This window comes from Colius striatus, chromosome 2 (genome assembly GCF_028858725.1).
Source record: "Colius striatus isolate bColStr4 chromosome 2, bColStr4.1.hap1, whole genome shotgun sequence".
Lineage (NCBI taxonomy): Eukaryota > Metazoa > Chordata > Aves > Coliiformes > Coliidae > Colius > Colius striatus.
This window is the reverse complement of record NC_084760.1, coordinates 109,772,393-109,794,508: the sequence shown is the minus strand read 5'-3', so window position 1 is coordinate 109,794,508 and position 22,116 is coordinate 109,772,393. Positions and strand designations below refer to the sequence as shown.

The 22,116-nt window shown below is 45.0% G+C and overlaps 2 protein-coding genes across 5 annotated transcripts in view; one reads left to right on the top strand and one right to left on the bottom strand.

Annotated features, from left to right (window-relative positions):
• The first annotated feature begins 476 nt into the window (after nucleotides 1–476).
• On the top strand, nucleotides 477–9,633 carry ZC2HC1B (zinc finger C2HC-type containing 1B). The gene is made up of 8 exons (XM_061989651.1): nucleotides 477–513; nucleotides 1,896–1,960; nucleotides 4,737–4,856; nucleotides 5,810–5,948; nucleotides 7,970–8,097; nucleotides 8,709–8,811; nucleotides 9,321–9,399; nucleotides 9,609–9,633. The coding sequence occupies exons 1-8, from the start codon at nucleotides 477–479 to the stop codon at nucleotides 9,631–9,633; spliced, it is 696 nt and encodes a 231-aa protein (XP_061845635.1).
• A 2,535-nt stretch (nucleotides 9,634–12,168) lies between these two features.
• The window catches only part of PLAGL1 (PLAG1 like zinc finger 1), a 51,493-nt gene continuing 41,545 nt past the window's right edge, over nucleotides 12,169–22,116 (bottom strand). For all 4 annotated transcript variants that reach the window (XM_061989044.1, XM_061989046.1, XM_061989047.1 and 1 more), the window contains 3 exons: nucleotides 19,685–19,804; nucleotides 17,746–18,242; nucleotides 12,169–17,075 (listed from right to left, as the gene is read on the bottom strand). In XM_061989044.1, coding sequence (XP_061845028.1) covers nucleotides 15,800–17,075; nucleotides 17,746–18,242; nucleotides 19,685–19,804 — 1,893 coding nt within the window. In that variant the 3' untranslated portion in view covers nucleotides 12,169–15,799. The remainder of the gene's footprint in view (nucleotides 17,076–17,745; nucleotides 18,243–19,684; nucleotides 19,805–22,116) is intronic.

Genomic DNA, 22,116 nt, shown 5'->3' with positions numbered 1-22,116 from the left:
GAGAACAGAGGACTGATGAGGCCTTTTAATGTACAGAAGCAATTCAAAGTACTTGGTTTTATTGGAAGAAGTCTTTCAGGGTATATTTATGAAGTAACATGATTTTGGGGGAAGGAATAACAGGCATATATGTCTGCAAGTCTCTTGACACTTGGTTTTCTGAGCAGTGTTTGTATCTAGCTTAAGCCTTCATTTCTGAAATTGTTCTCAAGTTTGTGTTACCCAAATCAGTGGAAATGGTCTGTAAGCTTAGAGCAAGTTTCAGAGTTTTCATTTAGCTGATGTCTGTACTGGTTTTCGTATGTTCCCCAGGGTTAAGCAGGGTCTGCCTCTGTCATAGTTGTTGTTATGTAATTGCTGGTGCCTGGTAACAAACTGTGAGCTTTCAACTGGGAGACAGCACCTGGTACACATGGCTCCTGACAATTGAAGGGGAAACATGCTGGAGAGGAAATCTGAGAGGCAGTTCTGTTGAGATGGATCAGATATTTGGAAAGGAGTTAAGTGAAACAAGTGAGTAACAGATGCTGTAGAGCGGTCTGGGCGGAACACAACTTTGTAGTCTGAAAAGGAGAATCTCCTGCCAAAGAGAGTGCACATGTTCTTTACTAATTCATCTGCTCTTGTACATGTCTGAGCTAACTAATCTGTGGCTAACTCTCCTTTTTTCCTGGCTTCTCGTGGCTGGTGCAGCATTACTGTGCTTGGAGCTAAATTCCTTCAAAACCACCCAAGCAAACAAAAAGCTGTATCAGTCAAAACTTTGAGGGATCGAGAACAGAAGAGATGGGAAGGCAGAGGAGGCTTCATGACAGGAGTAGTGTAGTCCAGACTAAATACAGACACACAGAAAGATGTTGCCTGGGAACCAAAGTGGAAAGGTGTTTAAAGGGAGGTGATAGAGTCAAAGAGGTTATAGAATCGCTTCGTTCTTCTGCTCTTGTAATCAATGAAACACTGCAGAAACCTGAGCTCTGTGCCTTGGAGCAGGGTAAAATCTGAAGGAAAAGGTAAGAAACAAAAGCAATTACCCATCTGCTTCTGCTCAACGAGACAAGGTTTTCTTTCATTTCAGCAAGTGCAGGTAAGGAGCATTTAAAACAAGAAGCCTTTCCCTCCGAAGCTTGCGAGTCACATGAAAAGGGCTCTTTGTGAAGTTTTCCCAAGAACTGGTTTTATTTAATAGAAGTAACGTCCCTGCTCTGAAATGAGAAGATGTGCCAGCCACTGGAGTCAGGAAGGCTTAGAAATGCTTTCTGTGTAACTTCAAAAACCTATTTAAGCAAGGTTTATCAATACTGATTTAAAAATGTAAGGAGCCCCCACCTGTAGGTCTGACATCTACAAAGTAAGATCACCTTGGAATGCAGTTTAAGCAAGTAATGAGAATACTCTGTGTTAAGAGTGAAGGTTGTGTCCCAGTGACTAAGAGCCACTGCCACTTTCTGAACAAGCATTGGCTTACCCTGAGCTGTCACTGGGCATGGGTAGCTGCTGGTGGCTTACAGGCGAAAGGGCCTAAATCTGGGTGCAGATGGCCACCTGCTCCTGCTTTCCAGCCACAGCTCCCAGCACTTAGTCAGCCAGGATCTCCAGTACTCATCCATCATCATCTTCTCAACCAACCCTGGTGTCTTTGTGCAAGGACACACCTGAGCAGTCATGTGGAAGACAGAAAGCTGTCCGTCTCAGTAAAGGAGAGCTTGTGCTTCAGTGGAGCAAGATAAATGAGGTCCTTATGCAAAAAGGAGCCCCTGGCACATGACTGTGGATGGCCCTTTCTGACAGTGCAATGCTTCTTTCAGCAAAGGCTCAGTCCAAACGCCATCTCTGTTGTAATCAAATCACCCTGCTCTGCATAACTGAGACTCTTGTGTGGTTTGGATTTTACACAGCTGCCCGAAGTGGAGAACTGTCTCCCTGTACAACCTGTGGAAGAAGTTTTGCACAAGATGCTCTGGTAAAACAAAACCTTTAATTGTTTTACTTGTAAGTGGGGATGTCAGTGCATTTATCTGAAAGGAGTGGGGAGCGCTGGGGAAGGAGGAGGTGGCTGCTAGTAGAGAAACTGGGGTTGAGTGACCTAATAACTGCTTTCATTAGCAAACTTGATCTGAGAATTAACAAATATGCACAGAAATATTGTGATCTAATCTGCAGTCTTCCACTATCTTAATTTACCTGCTTGTCCAAAACCAGATATTTACTATCTATTGTCTTTAAAATAAAACCTTATCTCTTGGTGGGACATTAATTACTAACCTGAAGTTTCCTTTGTGCTTCAGGTTTCTAGGCAGAATTTGTTATTTCAGGCTTCCTGGGAAAAATAGACTAATAAACCATCTGATAAGTAGTCCCTTTGACAGCATAATGTGGGCACCAGGCTCTGTTCCAAACTCTGCTGAAGTGAATGAAAAGATTCCCCTTGACCTTTCTGATCCCTGGATTACAAACTGAATGAGTGGCTGCACGGTTTGCCTGGCACAACCCAACTGTGGGGGTTTTATTTCTGCAAGGGGAGGCTCTGCATGCACTCTTCCCCTCCTCAGTTTGCATTTCTGATCCTGGGACTGTGTGGTAGATCAGATCAACCCCGGGATAGAACTAGAATCTGATTTAGCAAAGAAAAACACTGAAAGCTGAGTGGCTGAGTGCTGGGATGAAGGTGGAACTACCCTCTGTTAGTAGTTCCAGGTTTGGCATCTCAGATCAGACACATGAATCACAGAATCTCAGAATGGTAGGGGTTGGAAGGGACTTCCAGAGATCATCTAGTCCAACCCCCTGCAGAAGCAGGGTCACCTAGATCACGTTGCATAGGAACATGTTCAGGCGGGTCTTGAAGACCTCCAAGGAAGGAGACTCCACAACTTCTCTGGGCAGCCTGTGCCAGGGCTCCCTCACCTCAACAGTTTTTGTGTTCCAGCTTCATCCCATTACCCCTTGTCCTGTTGCTAGCTACTATAGAAAAAAGGGATGTCCCAACCTCCTGACACCCACCCTTTGGATATTTGTCAATGTTAATAAGATCTCCCCTCAGTCTCCTCCAAACTAAACAGCCCCAGTTCCTGCAGCCTTTCCTTGTATGAAAGATGTTCCATTCCCCTGATCATCTTGGTGGCCCTGCACTGGACTCTCTCCAGCAGTTCTCTGTCCTTCTTGAGCTGAGGAGCCCAGAACTGGACACAGGACTCCAGATGAGGCCTCACCAGGGCAGAGTAGAGGAGGAGAAGAACCTCCCTTGACCTGCTGGCCACACTCTTCTTGATGCATCCCAGGATGCCATTGGCCTTCTTGGCCACAAGGGCACATTGCTGGCTCATGGTTAGTTTATTATCAATCAGGACTCCCAGGTCTCTCTCTGCAGAGCTGCTCTTCAGCTGTTTGACCCCCAGCCTGTACTGGTGCATGGGGTTGTTCCTTCCCAGCAAAATCATTTGAAAAGATAGTTACCTGTGTTTTGAGGGAGGCAGAAAGTTTCTCATCACTGATAAGCATGAGATCCAAGTCCTGTCATGCCTCTGTGCTGCAGTGCTGCAGGACTGGTATGCTCCTTGATGAGCAAAGGTGTCTGCTGTCCTCTTGCTCCTGCAGGGGAATCCTTCTCTGCAGTGTGCTGTATAAAAGGTCTGTAAACAGAAGATTGGGACCTGAAGCACATGTGTGAGAAGTTCAAAGGGAACTGAGAATTTAAAACAGTGTGTAGTAGCAGAGTGAGGTACTTTTTGGCCCATCTGAGCTGTAACCGAAACACCTTTCTCAAGCATTTGCTTAACTCCTATGTGAAGAGAGTGGACGGCATAGAGAAATTAATGAGAAGATCGAGAAGGGGTACCTGAGAACTAGAAAGGGAGAGTAAGCAAAGGAAGATAGGAATGGGGTCTTTAATTTACCAGCTGTGGATGGGCTCAGAGAGGTGTGATCCACAGCAAAGGAGAGAGAACGTAGTTTAGTCTTCACTTTCACAGTGTTCCTCACGATGGGGAACCCATCCTGCCCATCCTGTTGCAGAAGCTGATGCTGAAATCTGAGACACTTCTGAATGTAAAAGCCTCCTTTGTTGTGAGGTGGGGCTCTTCCACAAATTCAGCACTGGATACTGATCTGCAGCTGCAGGTGTTATCCCCAGTTGTCCTTTTGAGTTGTCAGGTAGTAAGTGCTGGTAAGCAGCTGCTCCCTTTCAGCCTGGGGCTGTCGCTGTTATGGGGTGGGGGAGTGGGGGGTTTGGACTGGATGGTCTTTTGTGATCCCTTCCAACCCTTAAGGATCTGAATCTGTGGTATTGATGGGATGGACAGTGCTCAGGAGAGCTCAGTGCTCCTGAGTTCCTCAGGAGAGCCCCTGGTCTGGAATACTGACCGAAACTCAAAGAACTAATATCGTAAATATTGGGCCCTTGAACAAGATCAGTCTGTTCTCCCTCTTCACTGAGCAAGGCTCAATGGGACTGTTCCTGTTCACTGACCCAGTCTGTTCTCTACAAGTCATTGCTTGTGCCAGCCTCCAGTGTGTCCCTGAGCAGAGCAAACTGCAACTGGCTTCCATTTCTTATTTGTGTTGAACTGAAGCTTTTGAAAGCCTTGCTGGACTACTTCAGGAATTTAAACTGAACCCAAAATAAATACTGCTTCAACTCCCTGCTCCTGAACAAAGGTGATTTTAAAGCCTGAGTGAGGAGGCATCATTAACAAAGCACGGCTTCAACCCATCAACAAGTGTTTTTCTTTGCATCTCAGCTGAGACATGAGCCAATATGCAAGAAAGTCTTCAACAAGAAGCGCAAGCCCTTCAACTCTTTGAAGCAGAGACTGCAAGGAACAGAAATCCCTACTGTGAAGAGGCAGCCTCTGCAAAAGGTATTGTTAACATTGAAGCTAATTGAAGTGTGTTATTTCCATACAAAGTCTTTCATTCAGTAGTGCTTTTGTTTCCTCCAAGGACAAAACCTGGATGTTGTGGAAGAGTCTCACATATGTGCTTGACTCTGTGCCAAATTCTTTCCTCCCCCTCCCTCTGCTGCTAGTGTTTGAGAGTATTTCTCCACTCAAGAAGCTCAACCTGTAGGTGTCATGACTACTCTGGACACATAAGTGTCTCTGCTCTTCAGGGAAATGTTCATGTATGTGTTTTAAAGACTGTACAAGTCTCTGACAGCATCCTCTTCACTTAAATCTGAAAGAGTGTGATCCAAGATGTCTGGTGCATGGATGCCTCAGGTCAAACCTGAGAGCTGTCAGTAGCCCCAAATCTTCCACAGATGATGCTATGGAGATTCACTGCTGTTGAACTCAAGGACTTAAAGATGTATTTAAATTGAACTTATTTACTGAGGTGGAAGGAAGGATGCTTATGCTCTTACTGGAACAAGGTTTTCTCATGCATTGTTGGGAAGGAGGGCAACACACGTGGATGTACATGTAATTTCACCCAGAGCTGCCAAACCACTGCTCATTTGGTACCCATGCAGACTGCAGTTGTAAAATGTCCTTTAAAATCAGTCTTGGAAGGAAACAGAAGTGCACAGAGGTTTAAAGCAAGAAGCAGGCAAGTGGAGGAGAAGGGAAGGCTCTTCTGCACCTTTTGGACAACCATGACCAAATGTTTTGTTGGAGTGTGTTGTTCTTTTATCCATCTTCTGGTGCTGTCAATAGACAGCAAAGGGCTAAATCAGCTTTCCTCTGCCTTTCAAAAGAAGTAATATTCTTTTCTTCATGATGTTTCTTTCCTTGGAAAGGAAGAACCCTCACTCCAAGACTTTTCTCTGTCTCTTGCAAGGGGAAAATACAGTTTGTTTTAATTTTCATTACAGAAACAACCAGGGAAGAAATCTAACTGGAGGCAGCACCATGAGGATATTATTAACGCTATTCAATCAGCCAAGCAGGTCACAAAAGCTCTGAAAGAGGGCCGTCCTCTTCCTCCTCCTCCCCCACCAAGCATCAACCCAGGTTTGCAGTCTGCCTTGTCTTGTTGCAGCTCTTGTATTGGTCTTTGGTAAAGTAGTAACGTCTTATTAGTCACAGATGGGCTTTGGTTTTGCACCCCCTGACACCACACAGCGTGACTGGTGATTCCCTCCTTACTCTCTCATTCACAGCTCTATTTCTTGGCTTAAATTGTGTAGGAGCACAATGCAGCGGTGGTGGGGAGGAAGACAACTGACTGTACCTTGCAGTTCAAAGGCAGCAACTTTGGTGGGTCTGACTCTAGATAGTGCTTTAGGAGGAGTGTCCAGATACCTGTGTTCTAGCACAGGTTGCTCCAGGGTATACCAAAGGGTGAAGGACATCCCCATACCATTGAAAACAACTGTAGTGCACACAGGTATCCCCACTCCCACTTGGTGGCTTTTCCACTGTCCCCTTCCCCACTCAGCTGAGCAGATGAGGGGGAAGTTGTTCAGAAGGAGAGATGATTCTGGTTTACTACTAATACCAGGTGTGGTGTCTGCACAGAGCTTGCCATGTTAGAAGTTACAGATCCAAAAGGATGCAGATACAGCCAATATTGCTCACAAGATGTGATTTATGAAACGTGGGAGCAATCTTGGAAAGACTGGAAGTCTGGTCTGTGTTGGGAAGGCAGAGGGCAGGAGGGGGAGGCACTCTGGGCTCACTTCCAGAGCAGGAATTCACAACTGATACCAAAACCAGCTGCCATGACTCCAGCCTTTCTCCTCTTCTAGATGATAGCGATGCAGTATAAGCAGCAGGACACATCTTCCTTCCTTGATTGGGGTCAAGCTGCTCTCTGAATTTCCACTGCTGAATTCTTTAATGACTCTGTTATTTCTTGTCTGACTCCACGAACTCTCAAGAGCAGAACCCTCCCTTTCCTTCTCCTTCTTGGAGGAAACAGAGTTGTGCAAGAGCAGCTGTAGTTGTGGAAAAAGGAATGGGAGAAAGGCTTTATAGGGAAGATAAATTGCTAAGGGGCCTAGTGAGGATGTATGTCCTATACTGCAGGTCTGGAAATCCTGTACTACAGGACTGGAGAGAAAGCACACGTATTGTGGGGAGGAGAGATCCCTCTCTTCTCCTCCAAGTAGTGCACAAATCTCCCTAATCTCCCTTGAAGTGCCAAGTTCCCCTGCCAGCCCCATGAAGCCAGGCATCTTCCCTGTCTTGTCTTCTCCTCCCCTGCATTCAAAACCATTTTGCCTGCGCTGCTGATCTGGAGCTGGCTGTTGGTGTCTGCTTTGGCCACTTTCTCTGGGCTGTTACTGAGAGAAGAGATATGTAAAGGTGCTGTATCTGTCACGTCAGGGTAAGGACATTTGGGCTGCTTTTGTAAAAGGCACTGGACAGGGAGGAATGGTGAGGGCAGCACAAGGGCTGAATGTGACCACGTTGACCCTGGATCTCTCATCAAAACAAGTCGGATGGCACCAGCAAAAATGTCACTGAATAGCTTTTGGCACAGCTAGGCCTTGTAACACTGTCAAAAACGACTCTAGGAAGCACAGTTCTGTGTTCTTCACAATGCTGCTTGCTTCACACCCAGAAACCTGGCTCTTGGATGTGCCTCAGCTGGTGAGGCACAGTTTCTTCAGCAGTGTTTTGCCAAATAGCAATCTTAATGACAAACTTCAAAAGTAGCCTTAAAGTCATTGGTTTTGACTACTGTAGCAACTTTTAAATAATGCTTTTTCTGCAGACTTGTTAATTCTGAGGTTGGGGGTGGGAATGGGGCAAAGAGAATAAAACCTGCTTTTATTAATCCCCAGGGATTTATTTCTGAAAGCAATTACTGTTTGCTGGGTTAATACCATAAGCATGTATTTTAGGACCCCAAGTGCTTTTGTAGAGGAGCTTTTTGTAGTTCTCCTGAGAGCTGATGGGAACTCACCCGTGGTCACCTGCTGATGGAGCCAGGTTTTGTACTGCAGCTTGAGTGTTCCAAGTGAGGCAGGGCAATTCTCCTATAGTGTATGAACTGTGACACAAGTCATTCCTTATCTCATGGCCAGACTACATTCAGTGTCCACACTGCTCACGAAGATTTAATGAGGCTGCAGCAGGGAGGCACATGAAGTTTTGTGAAGAACAAGCTGTCCTCCGTGCCTTTGCCGCGAAGACCACCGGACCAAAGGCTTCGGTAAGCAAACACAGCCGCGCTTGTCTTGGAGGGAGATTTGCCAAACTGTAGTTAATGGTGACTAAAGACTGATATTAATATAAAACTTAAGGCTCCAGGGAAGTTGGTGAATTCTTAAGATGCACACTGATATCAGCTAGGAACTCCCTGAAACTGGAGCCCTCTGTCTGATGCAAAACAGAACACGGTAGCAGCAAGAAGTTGGAGGACAATTTCTTCAGAGTCTTCTGTGATTGGATTTCAGGGTAACAGCTGTAGGGAAGCACAAACTTGACAGCTTTGGCAATGAATAGAGGAAGCTCTTCCTGTTCCTTAGGGCACCCTGCTTTTGGCAGGTTCGCTGTTCCCTGCAAATGTATAGTTGATTTGTTCCATGGTTGCTAGACACGAGGCCAAAAGGCCAAGCTTCTTTGGGAAACCAGAGAAGTTGTTTCTTTGAAGAAGTCTGAAAACCCTGGAACTATTTTTACCTGTTTGGGGCAGGAAAAGTGACTTCAGAGTTGGGAGAGGGGGAGGGCAGCACCTTTTTCCTATTCCTTCCTAGCAGTGCAAACTGGAGAGGTTTTTTCCTTGCTAGAGTTGAGTGTGGAGTGTGCATCTTCCTTTACTAGGGCAAGGAACCAGTGACTCAGAGAAAACCTCCAACCTTAACCTCTGTGCCAGTGCCTCAGAAGAGAGTACAAGAAGGAGCCAGTACAGACAAACCTAGGCCAGGTAAGGACTTCATTCAGCCAGCTTTACGTTTTTCTACAACAAACTCTGATGTATTTCAGGTGAGGGAAGCTCTCAAACCTAAGGATCTATATAGACCTAAAATGTGCAGTCAGGGTGTGAGGTTCCTTCAGTCCCATAAAGGACTCCATAAACTTAAGTCTGGTTGGATGAAACAACAAGCTTTATATGTTGTTTGTTCCATGTGACTTGCTCCTTGTTGATTCAGCCTTAAAATCAACACCACCACATCCCTAAAACAGTTCCCTTGAATCAGGATACCAGATAATATGTTTGCTAGCAGCCATTGCTACTGGTAATCATGACCTGTACTCAGTCTATGTTTGGAAGTCATTTTATCAAGTTATTTTAATGGTTATTTGTAGTATAACCCATGAATGATAATTCATATTGTTCTCTGTGTCAATATACCTGATCCCTCCACTTCTGGGTTTTATGTGGAGTTTCTGTAGGTTATAATGCTTTATCATTTTTTAAATCATGATCTGCAGAGGGCTCTCCAGGAATGCTGCAGAAAACCAGAAAATCTGTGGGTGTATCTGCCAGAAAAAAAGCTTCAGGAGAGTCTGGGTAAGAAATAGATGGGTTTTTTTTAAATTTCAGCATTCTAATATAAAAGGACCTAGTTTGCTTTTGTGTGTGTACAATGTCTGTTGCTGTGTTTGTGGCACAAACCTCCTGACTGGAGCACTCAGTTGCACTGAAACCTTTTGTAGAGCTCCTCACGTTCCCTGTATAGACTGCTGAGAATATTCATGTTGGTGTTCTTTGGTTTGCAGCAGCTCTATTTCAAGTAAGCAGTGAGTGTGTTCTGCTCTAACAGGTGTCTTGAGAGCATTTACTGATTGATAACACAAACCTCTCTAGCAGGTCTTGTGCTTTGTCCAGGTGAAGAAGATGCCAGCATCCGTTTCAGTAATTGCTATGGTAGGGTGATGGTGTGGAGGTTCTTCCTTCTCCTCAGTGTTTACTTTCCCAGACCATGATGTCTGCTGCTTCTGCTCTTCAGACCATACAGTCAATGTTGTTTCCACCTCGGGCCATGCAGAGCTATGTCAGAGCACTGAGAAGCCATTCCAGCCCCTGCTTAAGGTGACTGTGGTGCTATTGTGAAAGGGAATGGCTCAAATGACCAGCATCTTGCATCCCTGTGAGATGCATACAACTGCAAAGTATGAGAACCTGGCAGGGAACATGGTCAAGACAGATTACCCATAGCTGGCAAGATATTTTGGGTGCTTAGAGTGTGGCATAAACAGTCGTGTGCACAAAATGATCCGCTGCAGAGACTCAAAGTCATTGCAGGATCCTTTTATGTGCAGTTTTGCTGTCCTTGATTGCTGCTGGTCAGTGCCTACTGCAGGGGTCAAGGGAGTATTCAGTGCCAGGTCCCACCATTAATTCCACCCACCTCCTTGACTCAGCCAGCTACAGGAAAAACTGCTGACAGTATTCAGTGGTTTCATCTGGTGTTCTCCACTCCCCAGATTACCCGTGGCGATGCTAACAGTGTAGTAACCCTTAGGGTTTACATGCAGGGTCTTGCAGACCACCAACGGGGATTTATTGATGCCATCACCATACTCAACTGAACTCTTCAACTCAGGGCTTGCAGGCTTGGGGAGGAGGTACTTCTTTCCTTGCAAACACCAGTGAGTCCAGGTATCACCAGGGTTGTAGCTGCAGCCAGTTTACAGAGGCTTGGGACAGCCAGTGCCTCCAGCAGGTCAGCAGGACAGACATCCATGCTGACATTCAAAATACTGGACAGAGCCCTGTATGTCCCTGGGAACTGTGGAAGCAACTGGCCTGGCTGAGCTTGTAGGTGCTGGGCTGTTGGCAACTGCTGCTGTGTTTCCTGTAAAACTTAAGCTTTGCCAGGTGCTTTATAGAGCACTTTGGGTTGGGGAGAGATCAGTTTCAGTGCTACCCAAGAGTGCTTTTTAGTTGAGAAAGCAGACAGGAGAAACTGGCTTTGAGTGGTGCAAATAAATATTCTCATCCTTAATGCACCTGGAAATGGTTTCCAGGATGAGCTGCTCCATCATGTTCCCAGGGACTGAGGTTTAATCTTCTTAGATTAAAATGGGGTAAAACACAAAAGCTGTTTCTATACAAATAACAAGTATATGGCTTGTTGCTGCTTTCAGCTTGCAAATGTGCAAACAGAAGAGTCCCTGAACAGCAATGAAGCATTTTTTCTTCTGACATATTATGGAAGACCTTACGCAACAGTTTTCCAGCACCTCTTCCACCTGACGTGCTACAGTTATCACAGTCAATAAAATAAGCAAACTGAAGCTCACTGTCATTTGGTTGGGGTTTGTTTTTTTTCCCCCCTATGCTACAAAGCTTATGAAGTTCTTTCTTAAAGTTGTGCCATTATTTGCATTAGTTGCCAAATTGTGTGATTGCCTACAAGGGGATGGGTAGTACCAGTCATTCAGTCAATGGTTTTAACAAAGTACAGGAAGATCTGGTACCACATGTGCTTTTCATAGAATCATAGAATGGTAGGGGTTGGAAGGGACCTTTAGAGATCATCTAGTCCAATCCCCCTGCAGAAGCAGGGTCACCTAGATCAGGTCACATAGGAACATGTCCAGGCGGGTCTTGAAGACCTCCAAGGAAGGAGACTCCACAACCCCTCTGGGCAGCCTGTGCCAGGGCTCCCTCACCTCACACTGAAATAGTTTTTTCTTATGTTTAAGTGGAACTTTTTGTGTTCCAGCTTAATTCCATTACCCCTTGTCCTGTTGCTAGCTACTATAGAAAAAAGGGATGTCCCAACCTCCTGACACCCACCCTTTAGATATTTATAAATGTTAATAAGATCTCCCCTCAGTCTCCTCTTCTCCAGACTAAACAGCCCCAGGTCCCACAGCCTTTCCTCATATGGAAGATGTTCCAGTTCCCTGATCATCTTGGTGGCCCTGTGCTGGACTCTCCAGCAGTTCTCTGTTTCTCTTGAGCTGAGGAGCCCAGAACTGGACACAGGACTCCAGATGAGGCCTCACCAGGGCAGAGTAGAGGAGGAGAAGAACCTCCTTTGACCTGCTGCCCACACTCTTGATGCATCCCAGGATGCCATTGGCCTTCTTGGCCACGAGGGCACATTGCTGGCTCATGTTTAGCTTATTATCAATCAGGACTCCCAGGTCTCTCTCTGCAGAGCTGCTCTTCAGCAGTTCAACCCCCAGCCTGTACTGGTGTGTGGGGTTGTTCCTTCCCAGATGCAGGATTCTGCACTTGTGTTTTCTCTTGGATGATCTCTGGAGGTTCCTTCCAACCCTACCATTCTATGATTTGCTTTGATGTATTGAACAAGACAAATTAACATTTTCAAATTTCATATTTATATTTAATAGAATCTGCCAGTAAACAATAAATGATGCATGAAAGTAGTAAGTGATAAATGGCCATGTATGCTTCAAAGCACTTCAAGTCCCAGACTAACTAAAACCAGCTCTCATTCTTGCATTAAAAACTCCCAGTTGCTTTTAGAAATTGATTGGTAGGACACAAATGTTGTGGAGACATATCTCATCTTATTTTTTGGCCACCTGATCTGTTACTAACCTTGGATGACCTTGCAGTAAATGATGCAATGATGGGGTTCTTTAGCCCAACACTTTCCCAATCTGTCTTTCAATGAAAATCCATAAGGAGTTTTTCTTGCCCATTAAATGTTTAGTACAGTAAATGAAAAGTATTTGGACACAGGATAATAAGTGCCAGACTTTAGAGTTTAATGAAACTCTACTTAGGCTCTAGCTGACAGTGATTAGATAGATACAGAAAGGATGACATTGAAGCAAATGTAACTCCTAGAGGTAGACTCTTAGAAAACAGCAGGCATGAAATTAGCCCAAATGTATTAAAGCAGTGCTGCATGGCCTTTTTTTTCAATCCAGGAAGAAGAGGAAACAAAAAAACACCCCAAAGCAACATACCAAGATGTTACCATACAAAGATGTTACCATAGTTACTTTCTTTTAAAACCAACTAAATGAATCCTCAAAAGTTAGAGCAAGTTTTACCGTATTTGGTTTTCTTCACTATTTTCTGGTGGGGTGCTTGATTTCACAGCTCATTTTGCAGTATCTTACAGAAAACATAATGACAGAGGCAAGATCAGTGTCTTGAAGACCAGTACTAACCCTGTTAGCAGGAAATGAATCCATCATTAGTACATGGAACGTACCGCTCTGTCCCCTTTTAACGCGACGCCCTCGTTCAGCCCGGTGGCTGTGAACAACTCACTGGAATTAACAGCAACTCATTGGTTAAGAAAAACTCCTGACAGAAACAGCTGGTAAGTAGAACTGAAGGGTTAAAGCTACACATTGAAGGGTTGCTTCTGTGTTTTACTTGTAGACAGCATCCTTGTGTGCTTTTTAAGCATTTTAGCATAAAAAATGGTGATTTTCTTTTTACTCCAATGAGACTTTGTCTTTAACTCCTAGTTTCACAGGGTAAGCATCTCCCAGCAACTCATCCTTCCAACCATCTCAGAAGAGGCTGTGGTCCAGCAGCAGCACCTCTCCTGGCAGCTCAGGCACCCTGCTACAGTCCAGCAACTGAAAGACGGTGAGTGCCAGTGTAGCTCAGTGTTTGAGCTACATTTTCTTCTCAACGTCACGTTTTAGCTCAAAGACAAGTATTTCAGTAATTACTTCCACCTCTTACAGAAGCAGAAACCAAAATGTCAAAGTGTCTAGTAATGGTATCTCCTCCAGCATTGCTGCAGAATTTGTGGGGGTTTTGTTGTTGTTGCTGTTGTTTTTTACAAGTACAAAATCTTGGATGAAGCCAAGTGAATATAATTTGCATGAATGAGGAAAACAAGGCAGGAAGTCCATACACACAGACACAGAGACACACACACAGAGACACACACATGCATTCACACACCCCTTTTCAAGTCTGGATGAAAACATGAGCCTGGCTGTAGAATGTGCATATAACGTTGTTGGCAACCTTTTCCCTATTCTGTCACTTAAATAACTGCTCACTGGGCATGACTGTACAGCACCTGCTCTTCCTACTGATGTTGTCATAACAAAAACCACTTTAAAACCCCTTCTGGTTTGCCTTATGCCAAACATTTTCATAACAAACAAAAAAATACCTGTCAACAACGTTATGTTCAATGGGGAACACACATTCACACACGACCTGCAACGACACAACCTTCTCACAACCCAACTGCTTATAAACTTGTAAGAATATCTGGATCCTTGTAGCTGTGCAGTGTAATTGTAGCTCATTAACAGCAAAACAGCAATCACTTAAAAAGATTTTATTTGAAGCTGTCTGGAAATACTCCTGTGATCAATGGGAGAGAAGAGAACATGCTTGGTTCAGGCTGTATTTGTAACAGTCATTAGCTACTCTCAACTTTCTCAGGTTGGAATGGAAAAGTTGCTCTCAGGGTTTGAAAATTTCTTCAGATTCACAAGTTCTGTGGGTGCTTTAGCTGCAATACAATCCACTCAAACCAGGATTATTATTGTTAAGAACCAGGGATTAGGCAAGACAGTAAGTCTGGGTTGTAAGTTGTAAGCTTTAATAATGATGTCATCTACCGGGAGATACGATTTATGCAATTTCTGCTAGGTGATGGTCCTATCAGGTGGTAGGACTGTCACACCAACACACCATTCAACTGGAAATGTACGTGGATAATTTACCCTAGGAACCAAACACAAGTCCCCATGGTTCTGGTTTGGAAGAAACAAAGGGCAGAAGTCCAGCTGCAGCTGCTGAGCAAAACTCCCGTGGCTAAAACGGCCTCAACCATTAGCACATCCACGAACTTCAGGCACCACTTGTGAGGCAGGTTCATAATCTGCTTTTGAACAGGATCCAGTGTCAGCTCCAACACCACAACCCTTCTGTGTATGGACTTGCCACTGGCCTCACAGAGATCCCGCTTGGGCACAGGCTCCCTGAGCCAGGTTTGGCTTTCTGTGAAGGAATTCACATCTTAGATGACTACAATTAATTTCTCAGACTAAAAGGCCATTTTTATCATCAAAGGGTGAATAAGGGCCTCTTAGCTGGGAAGCATTATTCTTTATGGAGTGCTAAATCAATCAACCTGTTGACCCAATGGGATAACATATGGGTAAGTTTAAGCAGATGTTTAAGTGCTCTATGAGAGAGTGTCCATCTTCAAGGGAAAAATCAATGCTTTGCTCTAAACTTTGAGGCAATTCACTTCCCATTCTGAAAACTGTACGTATACAAGACCTCAGTTCTTGCACAGTCATGCAGATGTGATTCTTTTCCAGGCCTAGGAAGAAACGCAGGAGGTGCACACAGCCCAAGTGCACTTCAGGAAACAAAATCTACTTCAATGTAATCACAACAGTGGTCTTCACTCGAGGTGAACCGAGGAGGTAAGATTCACTCGGAATGATTCCGCTTTAATTTACAGATTCATAAAGTTCAGTAATTAAGTGCTTAACAGATCTATGTGACGCTGATCAATCGTTTGTCTGCCCTGTGTATAGATTTGCTGTGATTTATGGCTCATTAAAATTATGTTTCTGTGATTTTTTTCCCCCCACTTCTTCCCCTTCATCCTCACCCTATTTCTTCTACTGCAGCAGCCATAGTTTTATTGTGCCTGTTACGATGCTTTGCTATCACTGCAGCTATTTATACAGTTGTTTGCGTGAAAGGTTAAGAAACAAAAAGCACAGAAGGGTGTTGAGGGGAACAGGTTAGTTCTACTATTGTCATATGCTACAAAACTAATAGTAGTATGAAAAATAGAGCTTCTTGTTTATTAACATCCCGAATTTAACTACCGTGTTCATAACGTGCTTTGAAAACGCCTGGGGCAGTTGTTCTTAAACACAAACCAAAACCCAAACCACCCCATCCTAACAGATATAGGTAAGAAGCACAGTCTTATAAAAACAAGAGGAAAAAAACCCACAACCCCAAACCATGGCGACAGTTATTTGAAGGCATGGTGGAAATGAGGCAACGTTACAGAATTTGTAGTGGATGGAAAGGAGCGAGGGACATGGTGCAGCTGGTTTATGGCCATCCCACCAGCTGCTAGCTGAAGACCTTGTGGTTGGCCGAGGCCATTCAGCCTGTGTGACAGTTCCTCCGGACCAAATGTCATTGTGATGTCCCCGGTAGTGTTCTGGTTGTCACCTGATGGGACCTGCCAGAAACTCATCACGTGAGTGAGATCCATGAAAGGCAGGCTCGCAGTTTCAGCTGCTGCCTCTGTCTCCTTGTGCACTGGGTACTTGTTAGTATCCCCTAGGGGCCCTGAGGAAGCTTCTTCCAGACTGATTTTGTGGAGAGACTGAGGTTCTGGTAACTGCAGGTCCTCAAGAAGAGGCACGTTGTAACCTTTAACATCCACTTTTATGGGTAGATTCTTGAGGGATCCTGCTGCAAATGAGGTAGAACTAAGGTCGTATTTATTAGGCTGATGAAGGGTCAGGTTGGCAGGAATGGCTGTCGAGCACGGTGTGGGAGGGACAGCAGGAAGGCTGTCTGCACAGCCCATCCTTTGCACGGGAGGAGAAGGTTCAAGAGGAAGAGCAATTTGTAAGCTTGGCTGGGAATGAAGAGGTGAACAGTTGTATTCCTCTGACTCTGAAGTATTCACAATCCCGTTCTGCACAGAGGCTCTTTCGGGAAAAGGCGACAGTACGCCGACGTCTTCCTTCAGTCTAAATGGGAAAAGCTGGTCAAGGAGCCCCACCGCGTCGCCGTTCTGCAGCCTGCTCTTCAGCAGCTCTTGCGGATGAGTCTTCCTCGTATGGCGAGTCAAGTGGTCCTTCCTCCCAAACCTCTGGGCGCAGAACTGGCACAGGAAGTCTTTGCAGCCCGTGTGCACGACCATGTGACGCCGCACGTCTTTGCGGGTGTAGAAGTGACGCTCGCAGTGGTCACACTTGTGCTTCTTTTCCTTCGTGTTGCCGGTCGGTTTCCCCGCGTGGCTTTTGAGGTGTTCCAACAGCACTTCGGTACCCCCGAACTCCTGGGCGCACACCCTACAGGTAAGGTCCCCGCTGGTGGCTGCGTGAAGAGCCAAATGTCTCTTGTAGCCTAGCTTGGTGTTGTACTTCTTGCCACATTCTTCACACTTGAAGGCCATCTTGTTAGGGTCATGAGTCTGAAGGTGATTCTTTAGGTGGTCTTTCCTGTGAAAAGTCTTCTCGCAGTAGCCACACTGGTGAGATTTCTGTGGAGAATGAGTGGCTGAGTGCCTAAGACAAAAACAAGTTATCTGCGTTTACATTTACTCTAGTACATTTAGTGCTGCACCTTCAAGACGTGAGAACACTGGCAGCTCTTGAAGGAAGGCGTTTGCACAGGTTCTCAGGTTATTAGTAAAAGCCTAACTTTTGGGTTTTTTGTGTGTGTGTGGGGGGGGAAGGTGTTAATCCTAAATCATAGAGCAGTTTAAAACTGCTCAACGGAACTTTTTTGAGTAGCAATTGAGGGATCGATTCTGTACCTAGCAACAGGACAAGGGGTAATGGGATGAAGCTGGAACACAAAAAGTTCCTCTTAAATACAAGAAAAAACTATTTCACTGTGAGGTGAGGGAGCCCTGGCAAAGGCTGCCCAGAGGGGCTGTGCAGGCTCCTTCCTTGGAGGTCTTCAAGACCTGCCTGGACATGTTCCTATGCGACCTGATCTAGGTGACCCTGCTTCTGCAGGGGGGTTGGACTAGATGATCTCTAAAGGTCCCTTCCAACCCCTACCACTCTATGATTCTATGAGACTACTTTTCTCCAGTTCTACAGAATAGGAACAATAAAACCAGAACTTGGGGACTGTTGCTGGGACACCTCAAGGGAAATAGATGTCCTCGTTTGGTTTTCTTCCCCCCATGCCATGCCCACCAGAAAAGGAGTGCCTTCAGAGCCATACCTGAGCAGTTTATATTTGGAGATGAAGGCTTTGGAGCATCCGTGCTGCGAGCACTTGTAGGGCCGCTCCCCTTTGTGTGCGTAAGTGTGCACCGTGAGCTTGTCAATGGAGTCGAACGCCTTCCCGCAGAGCCGGCAAGGGTAAGTGTCTGGCTGCTTCCCTTCTCTCCCCTTCAGCAGCACAGACCGCCCATTCCTCCATTTGGGGATAAACCTCACCAGAGCATCACAGCCGCCCCCTGAGCTGCCGCCACTGAGCTTTGCAGCAGGGGAACAGGAAACGGTCCCGAAGCACTGAGCGATGCTTTTGCCTAACACTGCTCCTCTCAGTTTCCCTTTGAGTTTGCTTTTCGCTTTTACGGGTCCCAGTTTGTTTGGTGGCCTGAACCTAGTGGTAAGGACTCGGTCTTTATGGATGCACTGGTGAGATTCCAGCAGAGCAAAAGTTGCAAAAGTGCTTCCACAGCTGGAGCATATCCAAGTGTCTACAGGCTCTTTCTGCAATAAGAACAGAAACAGATCTTTCATATCAGCTATTCTAAGGAAAGGTCAGTCTCCTCTCACTGACCCTACATCTTCTCCTGGGCTTTCCCAAGACCTGTCCTTGTCCATGGTGATATTTACTTGAATGTGCTACCACACAGCTGTTAACTGGAAGTGGATTCTCTCTAGTAGTCTACAAACTCAAAGGAAAAAAAAAGGGTTGGCTAAATCCCAGCTCCCAGGGGTATTTTTAGCATTTACTGTAACAGTCAGCCCTGAGTCCTTCACCTTTGTTTATCTGTTCTTACGGAATTTCAAAGCCTCTATACTTGTTCCTTTTATGGAATTACTCTTCCAAGCAGTTGCAAATTGTACTTTGTCCTTAGGCTGACAAAATTTACCTGCTGTTGCAGTCACACAAATATTGGGTGTTTTTTTTCAGACAAATGTAGTTCAGGCGTGCGGGATCTCCCCATGTTTTAGGCCGCTGGTGTGCTTTACCGGACAGACAAGGTCAATGCCTCCAGGAGAGACTTCCTCACTTAGCCTAATGCCAAATGTCCAGCTTGCTTAAACTCAGTAAAACACATTAGGCTTGGGGATCTCAAGCCTACCTTGACTTAGAGGGTAAGTATTATTTCTGTGGAAATAAGAGATCTACTGGATTCAGTTGAATTCACTTTAAATACTGATAGTCTAAAAATTCCAATGAAAAACAATTACAAAAAACCCCCACTCACCCATGAAATTTATTTCCAGCTCATACCTGACCACATACTTCCTTAGCTGTCTCTACATTTTCTGTAAGCTTCTCATAAACTGTCCTTACTTTCCCTTGCTCTTGTGCTGACTTGGTCTGGGGAGCATGGTGAGGCAAAGTCCACCCTGACTGTCTTTACAGATGGAGCCCTCCTCTCTGTTACCCGTGTCTGCTGCTGTGGCTCTCCCACACCACCTTCCTGGGGTATACTCTGAAGGCCTTGATATGCAAAAGGTGGCAATGGGGTTACTTCCCTTCCTGGAGCACCTATGAATTCCTGGTTCTTGGGCATTCCCTGTTTTAACACTTCCTTCTTAGTTTCACAGCCATGTTTTCAACACCGTTCCTATCAATGTAAGGATTCCTACTATCATATAGAAGGGAAGGCACTGGGATTAGGTTATTGCATTTTCTGACCAACCAGTTAGAGCATAACACGGGGGAACCGGAAATATCTACAAACTAATGTCAATCTTAAGTGCTTCCAACACATCCCACTGGTGCCACTTGCTTCTGGCTACATCTAATGGTTCCACTGGATTACAGACACAGGAGAAGAGGAGCAGCCTTTCTGTGAGTAGCTCTTTGGTTAAAATGACTCTTGACTCTGTGTTAACCAACTATACTATGGACTACCCCAGCACTACTAGAGTTACTATGGCAGGTGCTGGTTTGAATGCTGAATTAGGATACTTACTGCTACTGGAGGCAAGGGACAGACATCAGATTCCTCTTTAATGAAGACTGCAGAAGCTTCCATAAATTTGGCATAATCGGCAGCATACCATACTTTCAATTCCGTGTGGGGTTCGATCGGCTGGGAACGGAAGAAGACAGCGTATGCTTACTTGTGCCAACTTTACCATACCAAACAATCCTGAAGATTGGAGGGGTGCAAGTGTTGCAGGGGATGCAGTGATGCAATTTGTTTTCCTTACCCGAGTTGCATTCTTTGAATCTGTTTCAATTTCTGGCAACTTAGTTTCAAGACTCAAGCGCTTTCCAAGCATTTACTATCCACTTGGGTGTAACGCTTCACTGTTTCTAAAAGTAGAAATGCCTACCTACAGAGATTTTTGGCAGGGGGAAGGATCAGGAAGGGTGCCTTAGCCTTCATCACCTCTCCTTGGTGAGATGTATTTGCCCAAGACATCCAACAGTCTTTCCAAGCAATATCCCACATCCACTGGGGACAACACCTGACTAGGCAAAGGAATACCTTGGATGGCTCCTGGATACATCCCATTCACTAAGCATGGGTGCAGAGTTGACCAATATGTGGACTGCAAGTCAAATTTGTGTGTTTTCATGCACTAGCTCTAATGTGTCAGGCTCACTATGCATGTGCTTTATTGTACTTCTGCCCTTCTTTCACTGAAGCCTTCCCACACAGGACTAATAAGACCCATAATCTGCAGTCTCTGATCCAGTCACGCCTCCCAAATCTTTCCTTGGACTGGACTATGACCTCCCCTGACAAATACTTTCAGTCAACAACACAGCAAATAGAAAAAGAGAGGAGTGAATCACACTCACTGCCTAAAGTTATTTAAAAGCAAAGTCACTTAACTCATTTATAGCTTTTAAAAGCTTTTTAAAAGCAAAGGACAAAACTTCCTTTGGGGGCCATGATTTATATGATTCCCTGGCCCTGTACACAATTTTCTTCATCTATAATAAAAACAAAAGCTGTTGCAACAGGATAGAGCCAATTTGCACTGTAGGTGTAGTTTTATTTTAATTGAGGTAAACTTGTGCCACTGAAAATAACAAAGTGGTCTAGAAGGAGAGCAGCTCATTCTTACTCCACAAAATCTGCCATTTTAAAATGCACCTACTTTATAAGATCAGTGTTGGTTATGCATGGTAGGTGAAAGAGAACTTAGACTGTGAATGCTGACAGGTAGTTGTGTGTTTTGTATAATGTCAAAAACTGGACTTTTGAACTCCCAGGCTTGCTTGCTAACTAACTGCAACCAGTAGGTGTTGGTTGTAAGTTTTGATAACACCCAGCCTTAAGAGAACTGGTATGTATGTGCTGGCTTCTCCACTGAACAAAGGACACAAAGAGGCTGATCGTACATTGTGCTGCTTGTAATAGTCTATTTAGATGGAGAAAAACAAGCCTAGGGGAGCTCCACAGAGACAAACGCCTAGGGATGCCCTGGGACCTCGTTCAGGGACGTCTGAGACTGGTATCCACAAACAGCTACACAGCATGACATTGGTGCTTTCTGCCTGACGTTTCTGGCCCAGCGGCGATCTGCTCTGTCGCACGCTGACAGCCATCATGTGTGGCTTTGGAGGGAGACCAGGTGCACTGGTACGTGAAACAGTCAAGTACAGTAAAAGCTCTCATCTCAGTAAAACTGAGATTAAACACCCGTATCCCAAGGCACTACAAATTGTCATTTACTCTGCCTCACCTGTGACAAGAGGAAGCTATGGCAGCATCCCACCTGAAACTCTCCCATGGTCAGACAGACAGCGATCACTACTTTGCAGGGACTGCAGTCATTAGGTCAGCCAGTACACTGACAGTGCTATTTGTACACCAGTTATACATATACTTTTTGGAGCTGCAGTTTCAGATTGCTGAAATCCCACCTCTCTGTAAAAACAGTGAGGCGAGGAGCCAATCCTTCTACTCCCAAGTTAACAGACTTTATTCAAAACATCTTGGGAAAGTATCTTCATAACGAGGCCTAAGGCAGCCTTATGCCATGACCAGCAGGGTGTGCCTAAGTGTAGCAAAAGGCTGTCAAACTGACCAGGACAAATCTGCTGGATGCCACAGTATCCTAAATGATATTAGGACTTAGGAGAAAGAAAACAAAGTCATTCCCTATGATACACAGCACAGTAAAGGCTCCAAGACACATTCCTCATCCTAAGATACTCCTCATGTCAGTATACAGGATGCAACTCTCCATGAATGCCAATGACCAGAGTTCTGCTGAAGTCAGCAGAGAGATAGTTCAGGAGTATTTAAATCATACTGGAAATGGTAAGCTACCAGTTCATAACTATGACTTCTTAAAAAAAAGCATTGCTTAATGCTTCTCAAATACAGTACTGTTAATCCTATCAGTTCTATAAGTATGGCATACATTTAAAATCAAAATGAAA

Bases quoted from the DNA above. Each gene is read 5' to 3' on its own strand.
- ZC2HC1B (XM_061989651.1), top strand. From the start codon at position 477: ATGGATCAGATATTTGGAAAGGAGTTAAGTGAAACAA. The intron at 514-1,895 runs GTGAGTAACAGA...GATTTTACACAG, and splicing joins AAAGGAGTTAAGTGAAACAA to CTGCCCGAAGTGGAGAACTG. The intron at 8,098-8,708 runs GTAAGCAAACAC...TTCCTTTACTAG, and splicing joins CCACCGGACCAAAGGCTTCG to GGCAAGGAACCAGTGACTCA.